General features: G+C 39.9%; 1 protein-coding gene across 1 annotated transcript in view; it reads right to left on the minus strand.

The window, feature by feature from the left end:
• Positions 1 to 6,259: 6,259 nt before the first annotated feature.
• The window catches only part of STOM (stomatin), a 37,459-nt gene continuing 19,302 nt past the window's right edge, over positions 6,260 to 24,416 (minus strand). The window contains exons 3-7 of the mRNA XM_007539929.3: positions 23,382 to 23,454; positions 21,576 to 21,658; positions 16,337 to 16,540; positions 15,179 to 15,313; positions 6,260 to 8,527 (exon numbers count right to left, since the gene is read on the minus strand). Coding sequence (XP_007539991.2) covers positions 8,333 to 8,527; positions 15,179 to 15,313; positions 16,337 to 16,540; positions 21,576 to 21,658; positions 23,382 to 23,454 — 690 coding nt within the window. The 3' untranslated portion in view covers positions 6,260 to 8,332. The remainder of the gene's footprint in view (positions 8,528 to 15,178; positions 15,314 to 16,336; positions 16,541 to 21,575; positions 21,659 to 23,381; positions 23,455 to 24,416) is intronic.

Here is a 24,416-nt window from a genome sequence, read left to right on the forward strand (position 1 = left end):
GGTGTGGCCTGGCTTATCTCCCCACTACACAGAGGGTGTGTGCGGGGTGGTGGTGGTGGTGGTGGTGGTGGTGTCTGTGACCTCTGAGCCCAAATGGGGACAAAGTTCAAAAGCAGCAGAAGGAGCCCTTTCTCGATAGTAAGCCAGTTGCCTCTCACAGCAACATCAGCCCAGGCCTTCCTTCTTTCCTCTAGTTTCTGTGTGTCATTCTGTTGCTTACAGCTGCTTGGAGAAATCTCTCATAACTGCAGTTACCATCATACCAGGTGCCCTTGGAGGACCCCAAAATCTACAGCTTATGGGGTTTGGGAGATGCTATTCCTCTCAGCCTCACTTGGTCCCCAGGGGATCTGACTCTCTGCTCATGCTCAGGATGTCTCGAAGTGCCTCTTAGACATTTCCACGAACTTGTGCTTCTAAACCTTTTTCTTTATAGTTTCAAAACCTACTCAAGGTGGTGGTGATAGTAACAGCAGTAGTAGTTGTTGTAGTGTGTCCTATTCTCACCTCTCTGTCTGGATTTTATCATATTTTGTTCCAGGCTACCTCTGCCCTCTTCCAATTTATGGAGGGGTAAAAAATACCATATAAAAAACTAAAGAGAAACCAGTGTGAGCGACTTCTGTGGTGGGAAGGGTGTATGTGCATGCCTGTGTGTTTGTGTGTTTACACTGTTGTTTCCAAAGCTGGCTGATCATACAAATTGCCCAGGGAGCTTTTTAAAAGTATAAATTCCCAGTGGCTCTGCCTCCTGAGATGCTGATTCATCACAGAAGTGACGAGAAAGCAAGGAAGGAATTTTCCAGATGAAACATGGGGGTGGAGAGTAAGGCATCTGAGATGGAGCATGCACAGATATAAAGACAGGGAGGGAGCTCTGAGCGAGAATGTTGGGACAACAGCCCAGCTAGGCTCTCACTGACAGGTGAGCAGGGCTGATTCACAATAAGCCTTGAATGCCATGTTAAGGGGTTTATTTTCATTTTATGTTTGTGATTAATAGTGGATTATAAGATGACAGGATATAGTTCCACACCACACACACCACCAAAATACTGTGTCCTCATGCTCTGACCTCTCAAAGATAACCACTATAGTTCTCACAAAGTCCCAGAAATAGCTTGCTTTTCTCTTTCCCTTTCTTTCTTTCTTTCTTTCTTTCTTTCTTTCTTTCTTTCTTTCTTTCTTTCTTTCTTTTTTTTTGGCAAGTTCATGTGTATCAGTTTTCTACATTCCAGGTATGAGTGAAACCACCTGTTAGCTGTGGACAATCTCTGGATTGTCCGCAGTCTGGTTGCCGAAAATGGTCTTCATTCTCACAGTAGATGCAGCAAAAAGCAACAAAAGATTCTCAATTTGAAATTGATCCTCAATTTCCCCAACTGTAAAATGATAAAATTATATTAGTACAGTAACTAACTGAAGATATGTAGCCTGGTAAATCCACACCTAGCATTGTCAGTAGGTTTAAGTGAAACAATTAAAAAAAAACTGGCAAAATAAGTCTTTGAATGATGTTGCTTGCTTCTACATCTGGATGGCAGGGCTGTGCTTTGTTATTTCTGCCTCTCTGAATGAAGCTGGGTGAGGAGACAGCTCAGGGATATCACAGGGGCATAAAGTGCTGGGTTCACTTCCTGTCACCATATTGGAAAAGATTCTTTCAAGTTTCCCCAGAAAAAGAGCAGAACTGTCCCCAAGTCCATTAAAAAAAAAAAAAAAACTTCATGTCAAGAGCCTATACTGGCTCTATGAAATTACAGACTAAGAGAATGGAATTGTGCATAGCACATTAGGTTCATTCGAGTGGCCAGCGGGTGAATTCTTCCTTCTCTTAAGAGCTCTAAGGAGAGGTTACTTAAAGTCAAGGTTCCTTAGAAGGAGGAAAGGGTCAATGGATGCTGGGTAGGCAGCCATTTTGTTGAAGACATTCTTTGAATCAGATGCTGAAAGTATTTCTTAACAGTAGTATTTCCTTATAATTTCATGGTATTTTTAGAAGAATACTTAATTTACAGCCTGGTGGTTTTTGTTGTTTGTTTTGTTTTTTGTTCACTTGTTAGTTTTTGTCTCAGAATCTTTAAGGGAAGATCACCAACTGCCATGACTAATGTGTTTATATGCTTTCTAAAACTGCAGTATTATCAAGTGGTTTCAATATCCTTTCTTACTAAACTCCTCTGGCAATAGGATGAATTGAAAATGGCTGGATTCTATTAACAAATGTGACTCCTTTAGGCAAACTGCAGCTTGGTGTGAGGCCATCATAATAACCCCAAAGAATCCAGGGTCTATCTGCTTAACCAAGTGCAGCATTCTGCATTCTGCAGGAATTATGTACAGAGACAGAGGTTGGTATGTGAAATGTCTCCTACAGTGCTTGGCACTCAAGATAATGTGGTGCGCTTTACTTTCTCCTTAGTTTGCTTCCTTAGTTCTTACAAGAGTAAAGCTCTTAGGTGGTACAATGATTACAGCACTGGACTTAAAAGCATGAGGTCCCAAGTTCAGTCCTTGACATGGCATGTTTCAGAGAGGTGCTCTGTTTCCTTCAAGAGGAGGAGAAGAAGGAGGAGGAGAGAGAAGAGGAGGAAGAGGAAGAAGAATAAACGAAGTCACTTCTAATCCACTCTGCAAGGCATGCTGACATTAATAATGGTGGTATCCCTTTTAAAAAGTAGAAAGAGGATAATTGAAAGAACACCATAAGTTTATGGAATGTATGGAAGGCATAGAACCAGATTTTCTAAGCTGACAGAGGATAAAATTTTTCTAGATGGGAGTCGGGCAGTAGCACAGCAGGTTAAGCGCAGTTGGCGTAAAGCACAAGGACTGGTGTAAGGATCCTGGTTCGAGCCCTTGGCTCCCCACCTGCAGGGGAGTCACTTCACAGGCGGTGAAGCAGGTCTGTAGGTGTCTATCTTTCTCTCCCCTCTCTGTCTTCCCCTCCTCTCTCCATTTCTCTGTCCTATCCAACAACAATGACATCAATAACAATAATAACTACAACAATAAAAAAACAAGGGCAACAAAAAGGAATAAATAATTTGTAAAAGTTTTCTAGATTTAGTAAAATAAACATAAAAATGTTTTTGTTTAATATGGGGAAAATGAAAGCAAAATAATGAGATAGATACAAGACAAAAATAAATATGCTTATATGTCAAATAAAAGGAAAAAAGAGTGAAAGCTCTTTAATTATCTGTATAACTTTGAAATTATAAAAGATCTTAGAGTCAAGCTAGTCTGTTGGTTCTTAAATTTTTGGATAGGTATGGTCAGCACATTCCCCAAAGTTGCATTCTTGTGCTTAATAACTTCTAGCACATCTTTAAAAGATTTAGACCAAACAGAATCCCATCTCCTTACTCAGCATGTGAGGAAAACAAGACTCAGAGTCCAGCCCACCTAAGGTCACACATTATGAATGAGATAGGATAGTGGGAAAGGCAGAGACTGGAATCTAAAGACTTTTCTGAGGCTCTCCAGTGATTTCACACATAATTGATTTCCAGTTCCATACTTACAGTGGTAATATATATCAGACACTTAGAAACAAAATGGAAACATTGACACCAGGGTCTGATTTGACTGGAGTTATTTTTCACTACCCAACTAGTTTTACATTACTACAGGCATATTTTTATATGGTCCCAGGCATGAACTCAGGGCCTGCTATATACACTCTACTGATGAGCAGGCTTCTTGGTCTAATTTTTATCTTATATTTTGTGAGTGAGACCAGACCACTGGTCCACCACCCATGGAGTGCCTGTTTGTGTGTGTGTGTGTGTGTGTGTGTGTGTGTTTGTGTCTTTGTTGCTTTGATGTGGTATCAGGATCAAACTTAGGTCCTCACTCATGGGAGGCATGTGCCTCAAGTCACATCCCCAATCCTCAGTTTTATATTATTTTTTCAAAACAGCCTCAATGGTTAAGTAAACTTTATACATTTGGAGATAAGAATTTATCCTAGTCTGTAGTGCAGCGGGTTAAGCACAGGTGGTGCAAAACGCAAGGACCAGCGTGAGGATCCTGGTTCAAGCCCCCGGCTCCCCACCTGCAGGGGAGTCACTTCACAAGCGGTGAAGCAGGTCTGTATGTGTCTGTCTTTCTCTCCCCCTCTCTGCCTTCCCCTCCTTTCTCCACTTCTCACTGTCTTATCTAATAACAACAATAATAACTACAACAACAATAAAAACCATCAAGGGCAACAAAAGGGAAAATAAATATATATAAAAAATTTTAGAAAAAGGATTATTATTATTATTTTTCATTTAAGAAAGGAGACATTAACACAATCATAGGATGGGGGGTACAACTCCACACAACTCCTGCCACCCAATATCCATATCCCATACCCTCCCCTGATAGCTTTCCCATTCTCTGTCCCTCTGGGAGCATGGACCCAGGGTCATTGTGGGTTATAGAAGGTGGAAGGTCTGACTTCTGTAATTGCTTCCCCGCTGAACATGGGCATTGACTGGTCGGTCCATACTCCCAGTCTGCCTCTCTCTTTCCCTAGTAGGGTGAGTCTCTGGGGAAGTGGAGCTCCAGGACACATTGGTGGGGTCTTCAGTCCAGGGAAGCCTGGCCGGCATCCTGATGGCGTCTGGAACCTGGTGGCTGAAAAGAGAGTTAACATACAGAGCCAAACAAATTGTTGAAGAATCATGGACCCAAAGGTTGGAGTAGTGGAGATGAAGTGTTGGGGGGTACTCACTGCAAACTCTAGTGTACTACTGCTTTCAGGTATATATTTGCCCTAGTTTATGGATACCTGTGAACATATGCTCTATCTCCTGTAACCTGGTCTATTTCTAGGTTTTGGGACTTTGTTAGGAAGTGAACCATTGGCATGGAATTAGAGAATACTATGAAAGGAAAGGTGATGAAGTGAGTGATGAAGCTGAAGGGTTCCACACCTGAAGTCTCTGGAGACAGTCTGAAGTGAAGCATGCTGGGGTGGCACTCGTTGCATTGATTAGGTTGCGATCAGTGGATGCAATATTATTTGATAAGAATTGGGAGAAGCATACGGGAAAGTGGGCCCTATCCTAGGGTCCCAGGACTGGGGGAAGTTTAGGCTCTATAGTGGAAATGTACACAATGGAATACTATGCAGCTACTAAGAACAATGAACCCGCCTTCTCTGACCCATCTTGGTCAGAGCTAGAAGGAATTATGTTAAGTGAGCTAAGTCAGAAAGATAAAGATGAGTATGGGATGATCCCACTCATCAACAGAAGTTGAGAAAGAAGATCAGAAAGGGAAACTAAAAGCAGAATCTGACTAAATTGAAAGTAGGGTACCAAAATAAAAACCCTGTGGTGAGGGGGAGGGTGGACTTGTGGCTTCCTGGGCCAGTGGGGGGTGGGTGGGGTGGGTGGGGGTGGTTGTGGGTGGGATGGGACACAATCTTTTGGTGATGGAAATGGTGTTTATGTATACACCTATTAAACTGTAGTCATATAAATCATTAATTAATATGAGGGGGGAAAATTGATTGTATGTCTAACAAAGGGACTTTTCAAAGTTAACCTAATTATCAAATAATGTGATGATAACAATAACTATCCATTGTCCTCTTGAACCCTAAGACAGCAGGAACCTCACATTTCCACTATAGAGCCTAAAAAAAAAAAAGAATTTATCCTAGTAAAGGGCACTTAAAATCTGTTACCAGATTAATTTCCTTTGAAAAAAGAATGTTGCTGCTGGAAGTCTTTGGCACTAGACACATATATATTTGAATATCAACTCTTCTTTTTAGCACCCATGTGACCTTGGCTAAGTCTTAACCTTTGAGTTTCAGTAATAAAGTACCTCAAATTTTTTTTTTAAGCTAACATAAAAACTGTACGTATATCTGAATGGAGTTAGGTGTCTGGTATGTCACAAATGGTATTAATACAACACAGTTCTTCAAAGGTTTGGAATGTTGTAGATAACCCCTACTGGTTTTATAGCAGGTTGACAAGATGTCAGTTCCTGTTCTGTTTGGACAAAGGTAAAGGGAAATGAAAACAGCTGAGAATTCAGGGCAGATGAGTGGGCAGGTGTACCAGAGAAGGTTAGAGAGGAGAGATGGGCAGGCGGAGTGGACCACCACCTCTCCCCATCTTCTGGTTACTAGGTGCACTCAAAGAATCTAAGGCAGCCACTGAAGGATTAGAGGCTGTGATGGTTCACTTCTCAAAAACTAGATCCACATATACTAAATGCAGGCAGAAACAGACACTCACCCAAAGGAAATCAGTCAAAGTACACACTTTATTATGTTTGACATTGGAAAAGGAGGGTATCCAGAAACAACTTTGCATCAACACTATTATCCTAGAGTTTCTGTTCTGCTTTCACCCTCCCAAGTGAATTACTTCCAAACTACTGCACTATGCACTCACAAGACAGAAGAGTAAAGATTGCCCACTATCTAGAGATAGGGAAAGGAGGAACTAAAACATAGCTCTATAGGTCTGAGGAGAATTTTTCATCCAGGGGTTGTGGTGATTTCCTGGCCCACAGTTAAAGATAAGTCACCCCAAAAAGAAGATAAAATCATTAATTCAAAATGTAACTTCAACTTGAGTTCTAAGTCAAAATGTTTCATAAAAACATTAAAAAGAAGAAGGGGAAGGAGAAGGAGAAGGAGAAGAAGAAGCTCATCTAGGAACCTGGATTCTAGGCTTTCTGAAAGAAACTTGGAAATGAGGGAGTATTCAATGCTGGGACTGACAAGGATCCAGCTAAGGAATATGTATGTAGGGTGGTTCTGAGTAAGAAAGTCGCTGTTATTGGAATTCCCTACATCAGCTTTCAGAAACTCAAAGATGATATGAAAACAATGTCACCATCACTTTCCCAGAACAAGAGAAAGCATGCCAGGTTGCTTAAAACCATAGACATTATAAATCAGAAAGTGCTCCCTAATGTTACAGACTAAGCAATGGTGATTTACATAGATGAGCTGACTACTTCCTGTTTCAGAAAATAAAATAATAATAATAATAATACAAAACACAAGGAGAAAATAAACTACCTATAACAATGTAGATATCCTGTTTGAAAGTGTCTTCGCAGATAGTATGTGACCAATATTTTGTGAATTCCTTGCACAACTTAATGAATGGGATTGGTAACAATATATTTCATAGTATACAATAGTTAATAATATACAGACCATAAAATAAAATGGTTTTCTGAATATATGCTTTTAAAAGTTATTAGTTCTTGGGGCCAGGCGGTGGTGCCCCTGGTTAAGTGCACACATTACATTGTATAAGGACCTAGGACCAAGCTCCTGGTCCACCTGCAGGGGGAAAGCTTCAAGAGTGGTGAAATAGGGCTGCAAATGTTTCTGTGTCTCTCTTCCTCTCTAGCTCCCATTCCCCTCTCAATTTCTCTATGTCTATTTCCAATAAGTAATTTTAAAAACTTAAAAAGTTATTAGTCTTAAACTATTCACATGTTCTACAAAGATGTATAGAATTTAGCAATTTTAAAAAACCAAAATTATTTAGAACCTGATATTCGAAAATAGGCAAAAGTGAAAAAATAGCACTTTTGTGACAAGTATTTTAGCTGGTTTGACAGACCACCTAGGAATTACCTACTCATAAAGAGGATCAAAGATGGTTTAAAAAAGACATAGTTTTTAAAAGGACCTTTATACTAATGTATTTTAAAGACTTTCAGGGGTTAGGACTATTTTTTCTCATTGATCCAGCCCATTTCCTCTATAGCTGACAGGCACTTGGCCTGCTCTTAAATAAGGGTTATTTTGAAACATGGTTTGAACTTAGCAAGTAAATAGGATGTTAGAAATCTAATCCCCTTAATTAAGACTCCCTGAAAGTAAGGCACATGTAGCCCAAACAAACTGGTTGTTTCTTAAGGTCAGTGCTTTCTTCAAAGCATTTGTCAAGCCGGGGCAAAGGGGCTAGGTGAGAAGGTTTGAGTCTATTTTCTTGCCTTTGGCTTGGCTGCTGATAAATGGTGCAGGACAACTTGATGAAAATCAAAAGATGAAGGAGTGAACCTTATTGCACAATGAGCTAAAAATATGCACTTATAAATCTTTTAACGAGTAAGAGATTCTTTTATATAAACCACCTATATCTTCCTCTCAGTATTTACAAAAGCTAATCATCTTTCATCTGTTGTGAGGATGACTATACATTCTAAGAACATCACACTCAACATATGGAAAAGGAAAGGGAGGGAGAATAATTACGGGTTTCTGCCCTATTCTCTCCATATGGTTGAAGGCTAATTTGGTCCCCCTCCTCATGCCTGGGAGGGAAGCACTCATCTCTGCAGAGGCCAATGTGACTCATTGTTTTGCCCCCATGAGGCCTTGCAACATATCTATGGGCAGAGGGAAGACAATCGTTGAATTTTTCTCCGCAGCAATAGTGGTCAGCGTCTGAAGATACCGCAGCTGAAGGGCTGCAGGAGACTCCGTGATGACTATGGAGGCTTCTTTCAGAGCTCTGGAAGCATTCATCTCTCCCTCAGCTGCAATGACCTATGAAGAGTGAAAAGGATGGCTTAAACGAGGGAAAGTGCAGGGTGTCAAGCATCAATCTTCCAATATGAGTATGTACACGTTGGGAGGTCTGCAATACTTTCTAGCAAGTAAAAACTGTTTTCAGGAAATTGATTTCCAGTCCCTCAGTTTCCAAATATTCTTCTCCCTCCAGCTCCCCCCCTCCATACACAATGTGCCTGAGGTCAAGACAGCTTCATTTACTTTTGCATTTCTTCCATTTTTTAGGATACCAAACAAAGGGATTCTTCAAAATACTGTGTAAGGGTTGAGAAAGTAAGTAATTCTAATGACTGGATATGTCTCCTTCTGCAAATCAGAAGGGTTTCCAATTCTCTGATTTCGAAGAAAAAAAAAGCCTATATTAAACTGAAAGCTGATAACTGTTAAAATTATTTTAGATGAAAGATGGTGCTGGTTTTATAGCACATAAATTCAGAGCTAGTGCTGAGGATTATATGACATTACTTTAAACAGTACTCCCATTGCCTTCTACTTATTTATGTAAAAAAATTTCTTTTTGTATTGGTGAGAATAAAAAATGAGAACAGAGTGGATGCTAATCTTCTGATTCTAGCAATTAATAACAACAACCTAAATACACATTAATTTGTTTCTCAATCATCTCATTAAAAGAAGCATTTCTCTTTTTTAATTTTTAAAAAATTATTTTAATTTTTATTGGATAGAGACAGCCAGAAACTAAGAGGAATGGGGAGATAGGGAGAGAGAGACAGAGAGACACCTAAGTCCTGCTTCACCACTCATGAAGTTTTTCCCTCTGCAGGTGGGGACCGGGGGCTCGAACCTGGATCCTTGTGCACTGTAACATATGTGCTCAACCAGGTGCGCCACCACTCGGCCTCTAAAAGAAGCATTTCTATTAAAAAAAAAAAAAAAAAAGATCTTGGGAGTCAAGGCAGTAGCGCAGCAGGTTAAGCGCATATGGCACAAAGCACAAGGGCCGGCCTAAGGATCCCGGTTCAAGCTTCTGGCTCCCCACTTGCAGGGGAGTCGCTTCACAGGTGGTGGAGCAGGTCTGCAGGTGTCTATTTTTCTCTCCCCCTCTGTCTTCCCCTCCTGTCTTGATTTCTGTCCTATCCAACAATGACGGCATCAATAACAACAACAATAATAACTACAACAATAATAAAACAACAAGGGCAACAAAAGGGAATAAATAATTTTTTAAAAAAAAGAATCTCTTTATTAGGAGAAACTCTGAAACATTAAGAGTCTTGACTGTACGCTACATGATTCCACCTGGGTAGATGGCCTCACCAATGTGTCCTGGAACTTCACTTCTCTAGAACCCTACTCCACTAGGGTAAGATGGAAACAGGCTGGGGCTATGGATTGACCTGCTAATTGTTCAAAGAGAAGCAGTTAACAGAAGCCAGACCTTCTACCTCCTGTACCCCACAAGGAATGTTGGTCCATATTCCCAGAGGGATAAAGAATAGGGAAGTGAGGAAATGGGACATGGAACTCTGGTGGTGGGAACTGTATGGAATTATTCCCCTGTTATCTTACAACCTTGTCAATGATTATTAAATCACTAATATAAAATTCAAAAAAAAAGCCTTGTCTGTAGTCACAGGGAATTAAAAAAAATCAGCTGTAGTCTATCAAGTGTATTGCAGTTGGGTAATAAAATAGTTCATGACAAAGGGCTGGGCGGTGATACACCTGGTTGAGCTTTACAGTGTTACAATGTGAAACTAAGAGTTGTTACAATGTGTTTCCTGCATGGGGAAAGATTTGCTAGTGGTGAAGCAGGGCTGCAGGTATATCTCTCTCTGTCTCTCTGTCTCTCTCTCCTCTTTACCTTCCCCTACCCTCTTAGTTTCTGGCTGTCTGAGAATAGCAGGCTCTGATTTTCTTTTTTCCATGCCATCTCATATGTCCAATTAGGCAGCTTTTCTTTCTTCCTTTCTTTCTTAGTCTGGAAATGGACCAACTGCAAAGATATCTCATCTCCTACTACCAATCAAAACACAATCTGTTGGCTGGGAAGCCAGACCCTCCAGGCAGGGCACACGTTTTATTAACAGAAAAGCTTCTCTGAGTGAACTGCCAAAGATATGAACACAACACCACTGGCTTTGTCTAACAGTGAATCTAATATATGCTGTGGATAGGATCTTAGAAAAAGAAGCAAAATACACGCAGATGGGCAGGGCTTTTGCCAGATATGCAGTAATTTCATGCTGGTCAGCACTTTGTATCTATGGTCTGTCATTCTAAAACTTGGCATGTAGAGGTATGTGAGACTGGTACTACTGTCTCCTCTGTTAACTCAGGTGGGTTGGTCTGAAGGAAGACCAAAGAAAGGTGATCTGTATTGTCTACACTGTGCTCATCCCATTAACAGATCTCCAGGGCTGAAAGTAGGATCCTGAAAGCACTTGGGACATTCTTGAGAGGTATGAAAAAGGAAATAAGGGAGATTTTAAACACAGAAGAGATTATGTTTCAAGTTTTTAATTTGGTCTAAAATCTTTTCTAAAATACTTTTATTTATTTATTACTGGGTAGAGATGAAGAGAAATTGAAAGGGGAGGAGGAGATAGAGAGACAGAAATACCTGTAGCCCTGCTTTACTATAAGCTCATGAAGCTTTCCCCTTGCAGCTGGGACTTGAACCAGGGGCTTGAACCCGGGTCCTCTTGCACTGCAATGTGTGTGCTTAACCAGGTGCGCCACTTCCTGGTCCTGGTCCCTGGTCTAAAATTTTTAATGAGAGGTTCGTCTAACACATATTGTAAAACACGAGGGACAATGTGCTTTAGGGCTCTGGTTAAATACTGATATAGGAATGCTAGATGGAGTGGCAGGTCTGAGCCAAGTTTTTTGCCACCTTTGCCTCAGATTACATTTCTGAACACTTAGCATGTTCATTTTCTTTATTGTATAGTAGCCTTTCATGTGACTAGACCATAATTTATTTATCCATTCAAAGAGCAATCTATGTTTGAGTAGTTTCCTGTTTGAGGCAATTATAAAGAGCTGCTGCAAGCATTTCGACTATGCAACTTTCCAGAAACAAATGAGATCACTCCTTGGAGACACAGTTTTTCACAGAAGGTCTACCAATTTCTAGTCTCACCGGCAAAATAGGAATTCCATTCCATCCTCTCCCACTCTCAGTTCTTCTCATTTTCTCTCCCTCTTTCCCCCCTCCTTTCCTTTCTTCTCTCTCTGTCTCCATCTTTCTGTCTCTCTCTTATTCTCTCTTTTCCATTCTGGCAGATGTCTAGTGGGGCATCTGCTCGTGACTTGCATTTGTATTTCCCTGATGATTAATTAGCTTGAGGAATTTTTTCTTTTTTTTTTCTTTTTTTAAAAAAATATTTATTTTATTTATTCCCTTTTGTTGCCCTTGTTGTTTTATTGTTGTAGTTATTATTGTTGTTGTCGTTTTTGGATAGGACAGAGAGAAATGGAGAGAGGAGGGGAAGACAGAGAGTAGGAGAGAAAGATAGACACCTGCAGACCTGCTTCACCGCCTGTGAAGCGACTCCCCTGCAGGTGGGGAGCCGGGGTAGAGAAATTTTTTCTTTCCCCCCGTGGTCTGGGTGGTGGCGCAGTGGATAAGGCAGTGGACTCTCAAGCATGAGGTCCTTAGTTCAAACTCTGGCAGCACATATACCAGAGTGATGACTGGTTCTTCCTCTCTCTCTCCTATCATTTCTCATGAATAAATAAATAAAATCTTAAAAAAAAATTTCCCCTGAAGTCTCTTAATCTATAGGCTCTTCCATTCTTTTCTTTTGCAGTATATTTATTAATTGAAGAAATTGTGACCTTTTTATACATTTTCCAGGAAAACTTGATTATTTGCTATGAATATATGACTTTATGGTGGTTGTTGGGTATTGTATTAAACATTATTTATTAATGAGAGAGAGAGAGACAACACGAGAACACACACTAATGTTATCACTCTGGCATGTGTGGTACTGCACCCTGTACCACCTCCCTGGCTGTAGGTATTGTATTTCACAAAGGGGCTAAACTCAGTGTGATTCTGTTTTGACCTTAACCACCAAGACAGTCACATCTCAGGTCCACTGCTTTGAGATCAACCCTGGAGTTCCATTCAACTGGGAGCACAATAATTCAGAATTCTAACTGACCTCTTGCAGCTATTCTTGTTATAAAGGGATGGGATTAAATTCTTGTAAAGTCCCAGCTGAGGCAATTGGGAGCAGAAGGGGACGACTCTGATGTTCACTGGCACTAACTGACTATGTGACCTTTAGGAATTTACATAACATTTTTGGACCTCATTTCCCCCCTCCCCATCTGAATAGTGGAATGGCAGATAAGTATCATCTAAGGGCCAGTCCAAGCAGTTGAAATTATTACCTGGAGTGTTGTAGAAGACTTCTGAGGTCAAGTCTGAGCTCAGTGGAAAACAGTGTTATGGTTAATTACTGACATGGGAATAGCAGGTGGAGTGGCAGCATCTGGGGTAGGTATTTGTCACCTTCAGATGATAATCTCTAAGGACCCTTTTGACTCTGATAGTCTGTGTAGTCCACGATAAATGCAACATGCCTTGGAGATGTGGCTTTTGGTTAATGGCTTATCTAGGTAAAAGCAATTGCTGGTTTTCAAACTTAGTAGATTATAACAGGGCATATTTAGTACCATTATCATAAACATAATTTAGTTTTCTTTTCTTTTTTTAAAAAAAAAGATTTTATTTACTAATAAGAAAGATAGGAGGAGAGAGAAAGAACCAGGCATCACCCTGGTACATGTGCTGCTGGGGACTGAACTTAGGACCTCATGCTTGAGAGGCCGATGCTTTATCCACTGCGCTACCACCCGGACCACATAATTTAGTTTTCTAAGTGTGATGGTTTTAAGAGAAGGTACTTAAGGGTTCTGTAGTATAGAAAGCACACATTATCATTTAGAAAAACCTAATAATTCTGGTTAACTGAAAGTTCTGGATACACAGTCAACTGAGCTACTACTCTATTTGATGCTGACCAAGAAATTATAGTGACTAATGTGTGGCTTACAGGCACTCTAACAGAAGTGCAGGGCTCTGCAGTTAACCAGCCATCCCCAACTCCTACTGTTTTCTAACAACCAAAACAAATTGGCTTGCTCCTTGTGTCTTGGGAAGTCTGCCAAGTCTGTAGCAGCCCTTCCTATGGAAACTGTCCCTCTTCTTCTACCCATTCAAAAGCTCAGGGACATTAATTAGCTTTGCCTTCTGACCAAAGAGATTCTCTTTGCTATAATTTTTTCATCAGAGCTGGTTTATCTCCTTTAGGGTTTCACTGGGGAGAATTGAAAGTTGGACACCTACCCCCACCATGAGCTATCCACAGTGACAGGGGGCCTTGGAAAGGAATGATTTGCTTTCTTGAGTTTTACTAGCTTTCAGGTTCCTAGTTGCAATTCTGATGAGGCTTGACTCTGTTTTCTGGCCTTGAATTTGGGGACATCTCCCTGTATCCTTATGTACTGGCACTTCGACAGATCCTCTGGTCTAGTTTCGATTAACAAGTATTTTCTCAGTCCCTTCTACAGGGTTAAGTACCTATACACAGTTAAGACAGAAGTAAGGGTGATGAGGAAAAAAAGAAAGAAAGAGGAACAAAAGCAGACATCAAAGGATGAAAAGTAGGGGGATGAAAGGAAAAAGGAGAGGGAGAAGAGGAAACAGTCATGAAAGTCTAAGTAGGGAGATGAGAGAAGATAAGAATAAGGAAATGGTAAGCAAATATGATTGTCCATTTCCCCTGAGCTAGCTAGAGCTATTACTTTGTTCAAGTAAAAGGAGAATAAAAGCATGGCATTTGCAGTCCATAAAAGATGCGGTAGCTGGTATGTTATGAAAAAAGCAAAGTGCTGAACAACATATATACTAGGAGTTTCCTTTTGTTAAAAAAATATATAGGGTGTTGGGCGGTAGCGCAGTGGGTTAAGCGCACGTGGCGCAAAGCGCAAGGACAAGCAGAAGGATCCAGGTTCTAGCCCCTGGCTTCCCACCTGCAGAGGAGTCGCTTCACAAGCAGTGAAGCAGGTCTGCAGGTGTCTATCTTTCTCTCGCCTTCTCTGTCTTCGCCTCCTCTCTCCATTTCTCTCTGTCCTATCCAACAACAATGATAACAGTGACAATAATAATAATAACCACAACAATGGTAAAAACAACCAGGGTAACAAAAGGGAAAAAGATGGCCTCCAGGAGCAGTGGATTCGTGGTGCAGGCACTGAGCCCCAGCAATAACCTGGGAGGCAAAAAAAAATATATATATATATATATATATAGACTGATAACCTAGTCAGATAAAGTCAAAATAATAATGTGGAAATACACATGCTCAATTGTTAAGAGTGGTGACTTCTGGGGGAATACAATATGAAGTGGTCACGAGGTTTTCATTTTTACTAAATATGTCAAGATTATTTCAATTTGACAACAAACATGTTTTACTTTTTTTAAAAAAAGTTATTTATTAATGAGAGAGAATCAGAGCCTTACTCTGGTATATGAGGTATTGAATTCAAAACCTCATGCTTTCAAAGCCCTGCTCCTAACCACTAAACCACCTCTCTGAGCTATTTCACTTCTGTAATTTGCAGACAATTCAATAGGAGAATTACCTTGGCGCGGGCCTCCCGGGATGCTTCCGCTTCCGCAGCCATCGCTCTCTGCAGCTGCACAGGTAGTTTCACATCCTTAATTTCCACACGCTCTACCTTGATTCCCCAGTCGTCAGTGGCATCATCCAGAGTCGCCTGTGAGGAAGAGAAAAGGCAAGGTAGAAATGTTCACTCCTGACCTGAGGACAACATTCACTGGAGTTTGAACTTATAAGTTACCCACTCTGGCATTTTATTATAGTAACTCAAATGGGCCAAGAGAGGAAAGTATCAGAAAGTTAACTAAGTCTTTGAAATTCAAATAACATACATTGACTCATTAAGTCCATTAATTTCTTCAGTCACTTATCAAAGATAGAGCTGTCACTCAGCAATAAGCATTGTGTTAGGTACTAGGGAGACGTGTGAGAGGTAGCTATCCTACAGTAAAAGGGATACTGTTGTAGGGCTGGAGATCTAATTATGATTCCGCTACTAATTAGCTACTGCAAATGTTGAAAAACATTTTCTAATAGGTTCAGGTAGTAATGGTTTTTATTTCTAGTCTCTCTCACCCTCTCTAACCCTGCCACTGCAAGTCAAACAAAAAAACAAACAAAGAACTATGAGGAATTCACAAAACAATGGTTGTGATGGTAGTTTGATAAGTTTATAAAAACAGGTGATGGGGTGGGGGATAGAACGCATAATGGTTATGCAAACAGACTCTCATGCCGAGGCTTTAAAGTCCCAGGTTCAATCCCCCATACCATCATAAACTACAGCTGAGCAGTGCTCTGGTAAAACAAATAAACAAACAAAAGACAGCTAATGTGACTCTGTGTAAGCCATATTACCTATTTCTACTTCAACTATTTCCTTTTAACATTGTAGGACTAAAGTCATTCTGTATTTTTTATGGTGACTGGGGGCATCAAATAAGAACGTAATTTTTACACACAGTGAAGTCTATACAAATAATGAGTTCAGGTTTCTAATACTTTCTCTTCTAAATAAGTCAGATTTAATTCATTATCTACTGCCCAAGCAAGGAAAACCTAGCTATGAAAGGGGGGTAGGGTGGGTGAAGGAAGGCCAGTATTCTCCAATTTGAATTAATAAAATGTTCTCACATACACATTGACTCTATTTCAACAGCTGTAGTGGTGCACTCCTTACCTGCATGTTGTGTGCAATTTCTTCTCTGTCAGAGAGAATCTGGGAAAGGTTCTTGGTGCCTAGGACGTTCCTCAGGGTAGTTTGTGCCAAAAGCCGAGTTGCTGAGTCAGCATTGGTGATGTTTGCCACAGCCAGTGTGGCATTCTGAACACGGTAGTAGACCACGCCATCCACACTAATAGTCACCGAATCCTTAGTGAGGATCTGCCAACAAAGGAAGCAGTTTTCCATCTGTCAGACATCCATTTCTTTAATATAACTGTAAGGGTTTTTTTGTTTGTTTGTTTTTTTAATTTTTACTCTTTAGAGTAGCTAATGATACTAGCTGACTTTCTTTTGTAAGTGCTATTAATTGAATATGTTCTTCCTAAATTCTATGTTGAAGTCTATTTCCCAAAGTGTTGGTATTTGGAGATATGTCTTTAGCACATGAAGGTGAAACACTTCGAATGGAACTAGTACCCTTACAATAAGAGTCCCCAAAGCTCTGTGAACCCTCCCACAATGAGAGGATGAAGTAAAAAGACGATCATTGTTGAATCAGGAACAGGCCCTTGCGACTGAATTTGCTTGTTGCTCCAAAACTGTGAGAAATAAGTTCTTATAAGTCACCCACTTTGTGGTAATTTATTATAGCAGCTCCAGTGAATCAAGAGAGGAAAGTGTCAGAAAGTTAATTAAGTCTTTAAATTTTAATATTTAATAATATAAATTCACTTATTCATTAACTCCATGAATGTGTTCACTCAATCACAAATACTGAGATACCACTTAACAGTAGGCACTGTGCTAGGCATTGGGAATAAAGGTATGATAAAATTTGTCTTCTATTTTCAAAGAGATTGGGGACTCAAGGAAGGGCTGAAGTTATAGTGGAATATATAACTTAGTGGCAGAGGTGATTCATGAATAAGACTTTTTATTTTACTTTTTGTTATTGATGGGACTTTACTGATCCAGACCAACTTTTTCAGATAGCGATCAATAGAGACAAAAAGACAGAGAGGAGGAGGAGAGGGAGAGGGGAAAGGAGAGGGAGAAAGAGGAGAGGGAGAGAGAGATCACTACAGCACTGAAGCTTCTTCCAATATGGTGGGGAATTGAGCTCAAACCTGGGTCAAATGCATGGCAAATCAGGTGCACTATCCAGGTAAGCTATTCTGCCAACCTTTGAACCAAGTCATGAAGGAAGGGATAAATATAGTGAGTGGAGTGAAAGAGTATTCAAGGCAGAGAGACTAAGGTGTGAACAAGCTTAGTAGTATGGGAGAATCTCAATTTACAGAACTGAAAATAGCACAATTATTAATAGAATAAAAAGTGAGTAGGGGATGTTTTCATAGGGCAAGGTCAGGGTAAATACCTAGCTAATAAAAATTCTTTTTTTTTTTTTTTTTTAACAGGAGCACTGCTTAGCTCTGGCTTATGGTGGTGTGTGTGTGGTGGGTGGAAGGGGGTTAGGATTGTCTCAGGTCTGAGTCTCTTTGCATAACCATTATTGCTATCTCCCCCACCCTGCTAATAAAAATTCTCAACATGATTATGATATAATGTATCAATGCTTCCTACTACCTCCAGGGCAAAGTCCTTAGTTTGATGTGCAAATCCTTTGATGCCTGACCCTGTGGCCTCACTTCTCTCTATACTAGATGGTAAGTAGGTCTCCATATGCATCTCTGCTCTATGTCCCCAGGCCCTTGTGCAGGTGTCCCTTCTGTTTGGATATCCTGTTCTCACTCTCTCCCTCTCTCCTTCACTATATCTGACTGGCAGATTCTTACTCATCATGCAAGACTGACTCTGTCTTTTCCTCTTTGAAATCTACCCAACTTGTCTGGAAGAACTGCACACTCTTCCCTTGGTACCTTCTGATGCAACAGTATTTATTAGATCATCACTGCTCTATTTAAATATTAATTTCTTAAGGGCAGTTTGTCTTTGTGTGTCTAGCACTGACACAGCATTTGTACATGGCAGGTAGCTGACAAATGAGTAATAACTGAATTGAAACATGGTCCTGAAGGGAAAACACAAAGCAAAACCTGAACTGGGTGAGGGGTATTGCATTGAAGCAAAAGACTCTGGTGAAGGAGGGGAAAGTAGGGCATTGAGAGGGCTTGGAGGTCCTGGTTCATAACGGTAGCAAAGGACCTAAGCTGGGGTGAGGGTGTTCTGCAGACACTTAACCACAGGAGAGATGAGAAATTGCAACCATGTGTCAACAACTGAACTGTCAGCCATTAACCCCAAATAAAATGACTTCAAAAAAGAATAGAATATAAAAATGAATTAAATAACAATGTAAACAAACAAAGAAAGAAAGAATGGAAGGAAGGAAGGAAGGAAGGAAGGAAAGAAGGAAGGAAGAAAGGAAGAAAAATGGGCCAGGTGGTGGCATACCTAGTTAAGCCTACACACTATAGTGCACAAAGACCCAAGTTCAAGCCCCTGGTCCCCACCTGCAAGGTTCAGAAAGCTAAGTGGTAAAGTAGAGTTGCAAGTGTCTCTCTGTCTCCCTCTCTATCTCCCCCTCCTCTCTCAATTTCTCTCCAATAATAAATAAAGTAAAATTTTAAAAGGAAATTAAATTTACTTAAAAATTAAAAAAATAAAGTGGTCCGGGAGGTGGCGCAGTGGATAAAGCATTGGACTCTCAAGCCTGAGGTCCTGAGTTCAATCCCCGGCAGCACATGTACCAGAGTGATGTCTGGTTATTTCTCTCTCTCCTCCTATCTTTCTCATTAGTAAAGAAATAAAACTTTTTAAAAAATTAAACAAATGAATAAATAAAAAAGAAACATAATCCTGAGATAACAGTAACTGACAAAGAACACAGGAGTGAGTGAGGAGACAGGACTACAGTTCCAGCTCTGCATGTTCCTCCCACAGTGCTATCTATAGCAAGTCTTCCCAACCGCTTGACCCATAGAGGCTTATTTGGGAGATGGGGCTAATGATACTGCTCAATTCTACAAACAAAATTCTTTGAAGTGCAAATAAGATGTTTGTGCATGAAGCACAGAGTATAAAGAGCTATGTAAATGGAAAGTAATAACAGCAATATCACACAGATGTTTGGTTTGACCAGGCATCAAAAACAGTCATCCTTCCCTTTTTTAGCAATCTAAAAATATTTGTAACTTGAAAGAAAAATGAGAGGGTTTATAAACAAATGTATGGCATATTACCATCTTGTATGAAAATTAAGTATTTCCCATGATGTGATGGGAAAATGTGTATTTCCAAACAAATTCTTGCCACTGTGTCCCTGCCATAGTCAGCTTTCAATGGCTGCAGCCTTTCTGACTACTGTTTAGCATAGGCAGAGTGTTTATCTCCCTTCACAGTAAGTTCACAGGGGATCGGAAAAAGAACTGCTTGCCAAGTTTCAATTTGCTCTGTATTTAGCAGATTGCAGAGAGAAGAAAGCAGCTGGAAGACAGAAGCTTCCAGCAACCCTGCCAGATGCCAGCAATTTTGTATGGAGGAACATGCCACAAGAATTCCTAGTTACTCTGAAAGGGACTCCTTCTGTGAGTCAATCTTTCCTGGAAGATGGAAAACATAGCCAAGACTACAGTGATGCTCTCTTGGTCTTGTTTTTGTGGGTAAAATGATTTCTGACATGACTCCATATGTATGGATTAAAGTCTAATCTTACAGACTCTTAGGATCAGTACCAAACTAGCTAGGAAGTTTCCTGAACAGGTTTCTGGATTTTATGAAAAGAGAAAAAACATCATGGCCAGGCTCCACTACTGTGCTAAACATCGGGATATTGGCCAGAAAACATTGACAATATTCTTCTGTTATTTCTATCACCACATTTTCAGTCTGCAAGGGTGTACCTCTTTCGATAAGCATGCCATAATGATGACCATTTCTTTAAGAGCTATGATGGAGCTGTGGGAGAAACACTGCACAGGGAATTTAAAAAGTTGGGTTTTAGTCCTAGCTCTGTAACTGAAGTCTGGAGTAATTTCTTTGTCCTGCAACTATCAACTTTCTAAAGATTCTGCTGTGAACTTCAACCATAAGATTATGTGTGAAGTTGTTTGGAAAAAAAAAATTGAAATAATTAGTAGCATATATCATACCTTTTCTCTAAAATACCAAAGGAGCAATTTCTACTTCCTTGACTCCCACCTAATATACCAAAAATAAAATAAAGAATCCTAAGAATACTGAACTAAACAGAATTTTCCCTGGGTCCAGGCAGTGGTGCACCTGGGTAAGTGCATATGGACCTGGGTTCAAGCCCCTGGTCTCCACCTACAGGGGGAAAACTTCACGAGTGGTGAAGCAGTGCTGCAGGTCTCTCTCTGTCTCCCTCCCTCTCTACCCACTTTTAATTTCTCAGTTTCTATCCAATAATAAATAAGTAATTTTAAAATTCTTCCCTGAAAAACCTATAAAGGAGTAATGTGATAGTAAGAATGATAACATTCATAATACTAATAATACTTGCATCAGTAAACTGTTTCTAAGACTTGTGAGAACTATGGTGGTTATCTTTGGGAGGTGGGAGGGTGGGGACACAGAATGTGGGTAAGGGGTGTGTGGTGTGGAACTATACACTGTAGTCTTAGAATACTGTAGCCCACTATGAATCACAAAAAAGGGAAAAATAGATTATGCTTGCATTGTCATACATACATTTCATAAATAAATTCACATAAATTTCACCATTATCACAATAAATACTTCTATAATCTTTACTGTTTTAGTGATCACTTTACTTAACAAATTATATTTCTTAGTCTTTACAAGAACACTGTAAAGCAGAACCAAATTTAACAACCTCATTTATTTATTTATTTTTTACCTTATTTGTTTGCCATCAGGGTTATCACTGAGGATAAACACCTCCCTATTTAGATAGAGGGTGAGAGACAGAAAGGAAAAGAAAGAAAGAGGAGAAACACTGACGCATCACTCCACTACTTGTGAAACTTCCCTTCTGGAAGTGTTCCCATGAGGTGGCCAAGGACTTATGCCTGGGTCCTCAACATGGTAAAGTGTACACACTCTCCTGGTTAAGTCATCTCCCAGCTCCTGAGAACTTCTTTTATAGATGAGGAAACTAATGTATAGAGAAGTTAAAGAACTTGCTCAAGGTCAAACTGGAAAAATGGTGAAGGCAGCTAGCCTCTAAAACTGTGAACTAAGCAGCCATTCACTCTGTCAAGCACTTAAATGCACAGTACCTCAGTTACTCAACACAAAAAAATAACCTTACTTCCTGAGGAGGAATGTCAAATGAGATAGTCCTCATGTCCACCTTGATGAAGCTGTCAGTGCACGGAAGAATAAAAAATAAACCTGCAACAGAGATATGGTGAAGATTATAGAGATACCAATACATAATCAGTTCACTTTCCCATTCAATTCTACTGGGAACAACTGGATCAACCAATAGTACCAGCTCATCTAAGCAAATGAGTCAGAAGGCAGGAATGTTATCTTTCACTCCTCTTGTTTACTTCCCACAACTGTTCCCACCAAGCTCTGTTGATTGCATTTCCTTATTCTATTGTTTGCTGCCATACTTTTTCCCATCATTTAAACCAATGCAGTAACTTCCTACATTCTTTCTATCTCTTCTAGCGTCTTTCCAACAATTCATTTTAAATTTTGTATTATTTTATTTATTTATTGGATAGAGATAGCCAGAACTCAAGAAGAGGGTGAGAGACAGAGAGATACCTAAAACACCACTTCACCACTTGAAAAGCTTTCCCCCATAGGTGGGGACCAGGGGCTCGAACCTGGGTCCTTGTGCACTAAAATGTGTGTGCTCAACCAGGTGTGCCACCACCCATCCTCTTTCTTTTTAAAGATTTTATTTATTCATTAATGAAAAATAAGGAAAGAGAAAGAACCAGCTGCCCTAATATATGTACCACTGGGAACTGAACTCAGGACCTCAATGCTTTATCCACTGCACTACCTCCCAAACCATAACAATTAATTTTTCTAAGCTGCAAGCAGCAGGCTTTCATGACATACAACCGCCTGAGCAAGCTATACAAGATGGTGCAGGGTCTGCCCTGGTTTACCTCTTCTCCTCATGCCCTCCACTCTCACTGGTTGAGTTATAGGCAGTTCCTTGACCCTGTGATGCCATTCCCCTAAAATGCCTTGTATGAGTTGACATTTCTGCTGGAATATCTCCTCTCTGGTTAACAGCTTTTCATGCTCCCAGAGTGAGCTGAGATATCACCTTCAGAGTCTTATTTCACTCTGCTTATACAGGGCAATTACTTTTCTTTGGGTCTCCACAGTTCCCTGTGGTCACTTGATCACAGTGAGAATATAACTATGTTTCTTTGTGTTTATCCTACCACTAGATAGTAAGATCCTTGAGGGGAGGGGCTATGTTTTGATAGCCCTTGAGATGACAGAGCTGGAAACACAATAGTTTAATAGACGTTTACCAAGAATAATGACTAAAAGTCTTGCTTTAGTAGGAATTCTCTTGGATCCTTTATAGTTGTAGCTATTCCTGGCCTAAAGTAATTTTTTTTTTGCCTCCAGGGTAATCCCTTGGGCTCGGTGCCAGTTCTACAATCCACTGCTCCTGGAGACTATTTTTTCCCATTTTTGTTGCCCTTGTTGTGGTTATTACTGTTATTGCCGTTATAGCTGTTGTTGTTGGATAGGACAGAGAGAAATCGAGAGAGGAGGGAAGACAGAGAGGGAGGAGAGCAAGATAGACACCTGAAGACCTGTTTAACTGCCTGCGAAGCGACCTTCCTTCAGGTGGGGAGCAGGGGACTCCAACCCGGATCCTTATGACAATCCTTGTGCTTTGCGCCATGTGCGCATAACCCGCTGTGCTATCACCCAACCCCCAGCCTAAAATAACTTTATCTGTTCATATGGGATGGGAAGGGCAAGAAAAGCAAGACTGACTAGTACCACTCCTATTGTGATACAACTTCTGCTACATAAACCCTTTTCTCAGTCAACAGAGAAGAGATTCTCATCAATAAGTAGAAGAATTTCAGTCGGTAGGAAAATAATTCAAAATCCTAGTACTGACCAGGTCCTTTGGCTCCTCCTTGTAAAATGCGACCCAATCTAAAGATGATGGCTCTTTCATATTCTTTTATGATCTAGATTCAAAACAAATAATTCACTGTGAGAAGTATAAATATTTATATAAATAGATACACATAAATATATGCATGTATATTGAGTTGTCAGAATAGTCACAGCGAATTTTTCTGTTTTTCTATGTAAAAATGCATTATTAACTTTTCTGATAACATAAATATTGAGTTCCTCTGTAATTCAGATAATGTATATATCAGTAACATATTCAGTGTCTAATTATTCCCACCAGCTATTGTATTTACTCTTTTTTGTACTGATTATGAAATCCATATATAATCACTATATAAATACTGAAAAGCATAGAACAGTACATAGATGTAAATCTGTGTCCTCTTTCAACTGTTGACATCAATGTTCAATTACTCGTGTACTATTAATATTGAAAAAAATTCCTTAAAGGTGGTCTCCTAGTTCTTCAAATCATCACCATAATTTATAATAATGTATAGTAATATATAATATAATAACATAATAATATGAAAGCTCTTTGAATATATTTTTTATGGATAAGTAAATGATGGTCATTTATCAAAGTACTAATAAATTTAGAAAATACAACTGATATATATATATATATATAAAATTTATTTATTCCCTTTTGTTGCCCTTGTTGTTTATTACTGTAGTTGTTATTGATGTTGTTGTTGTTGGATAGGACAGAGAGAAATGGAGAGAGGAGGGGAAGACAGAGAGGGAGAGAGAAAGACCTGCTTCACCACCTGTGAAGCGACTCCCCTGCAGGTGGGGAGCCAGGGCTCGAACCGGGATCCTTATGCAGGTCCTTGTGCTTTGCACCACCTGCACTTAACCCGCTGCGCTACAGCCCAACTCCCAGCACTGATATTTTTAAGACATTGTAGGATATTAAAATACATCGATTCATTTAATCCTCACAAGAACACTGTGACCTTGGTGTTTTACTTCCTTTCATTTTACATGTCAGGAAATAATGCAAAGGTTA

Source organism: Erinaceus europaeus, chromosome 10, assembly GCF_950295315.1.
Source record: "Erinaceus europaeus chromosome 10, mEriEur2.1, whole genome shotgun sequence".
Classification (NCBI taxonomy): domain Eukaryota; kingdom Metazoa; phylum Chordata; class Mammalia; order Eulipotyphla; family Erinaceidae; genus Erinaceus; species Erinaceus europaeus.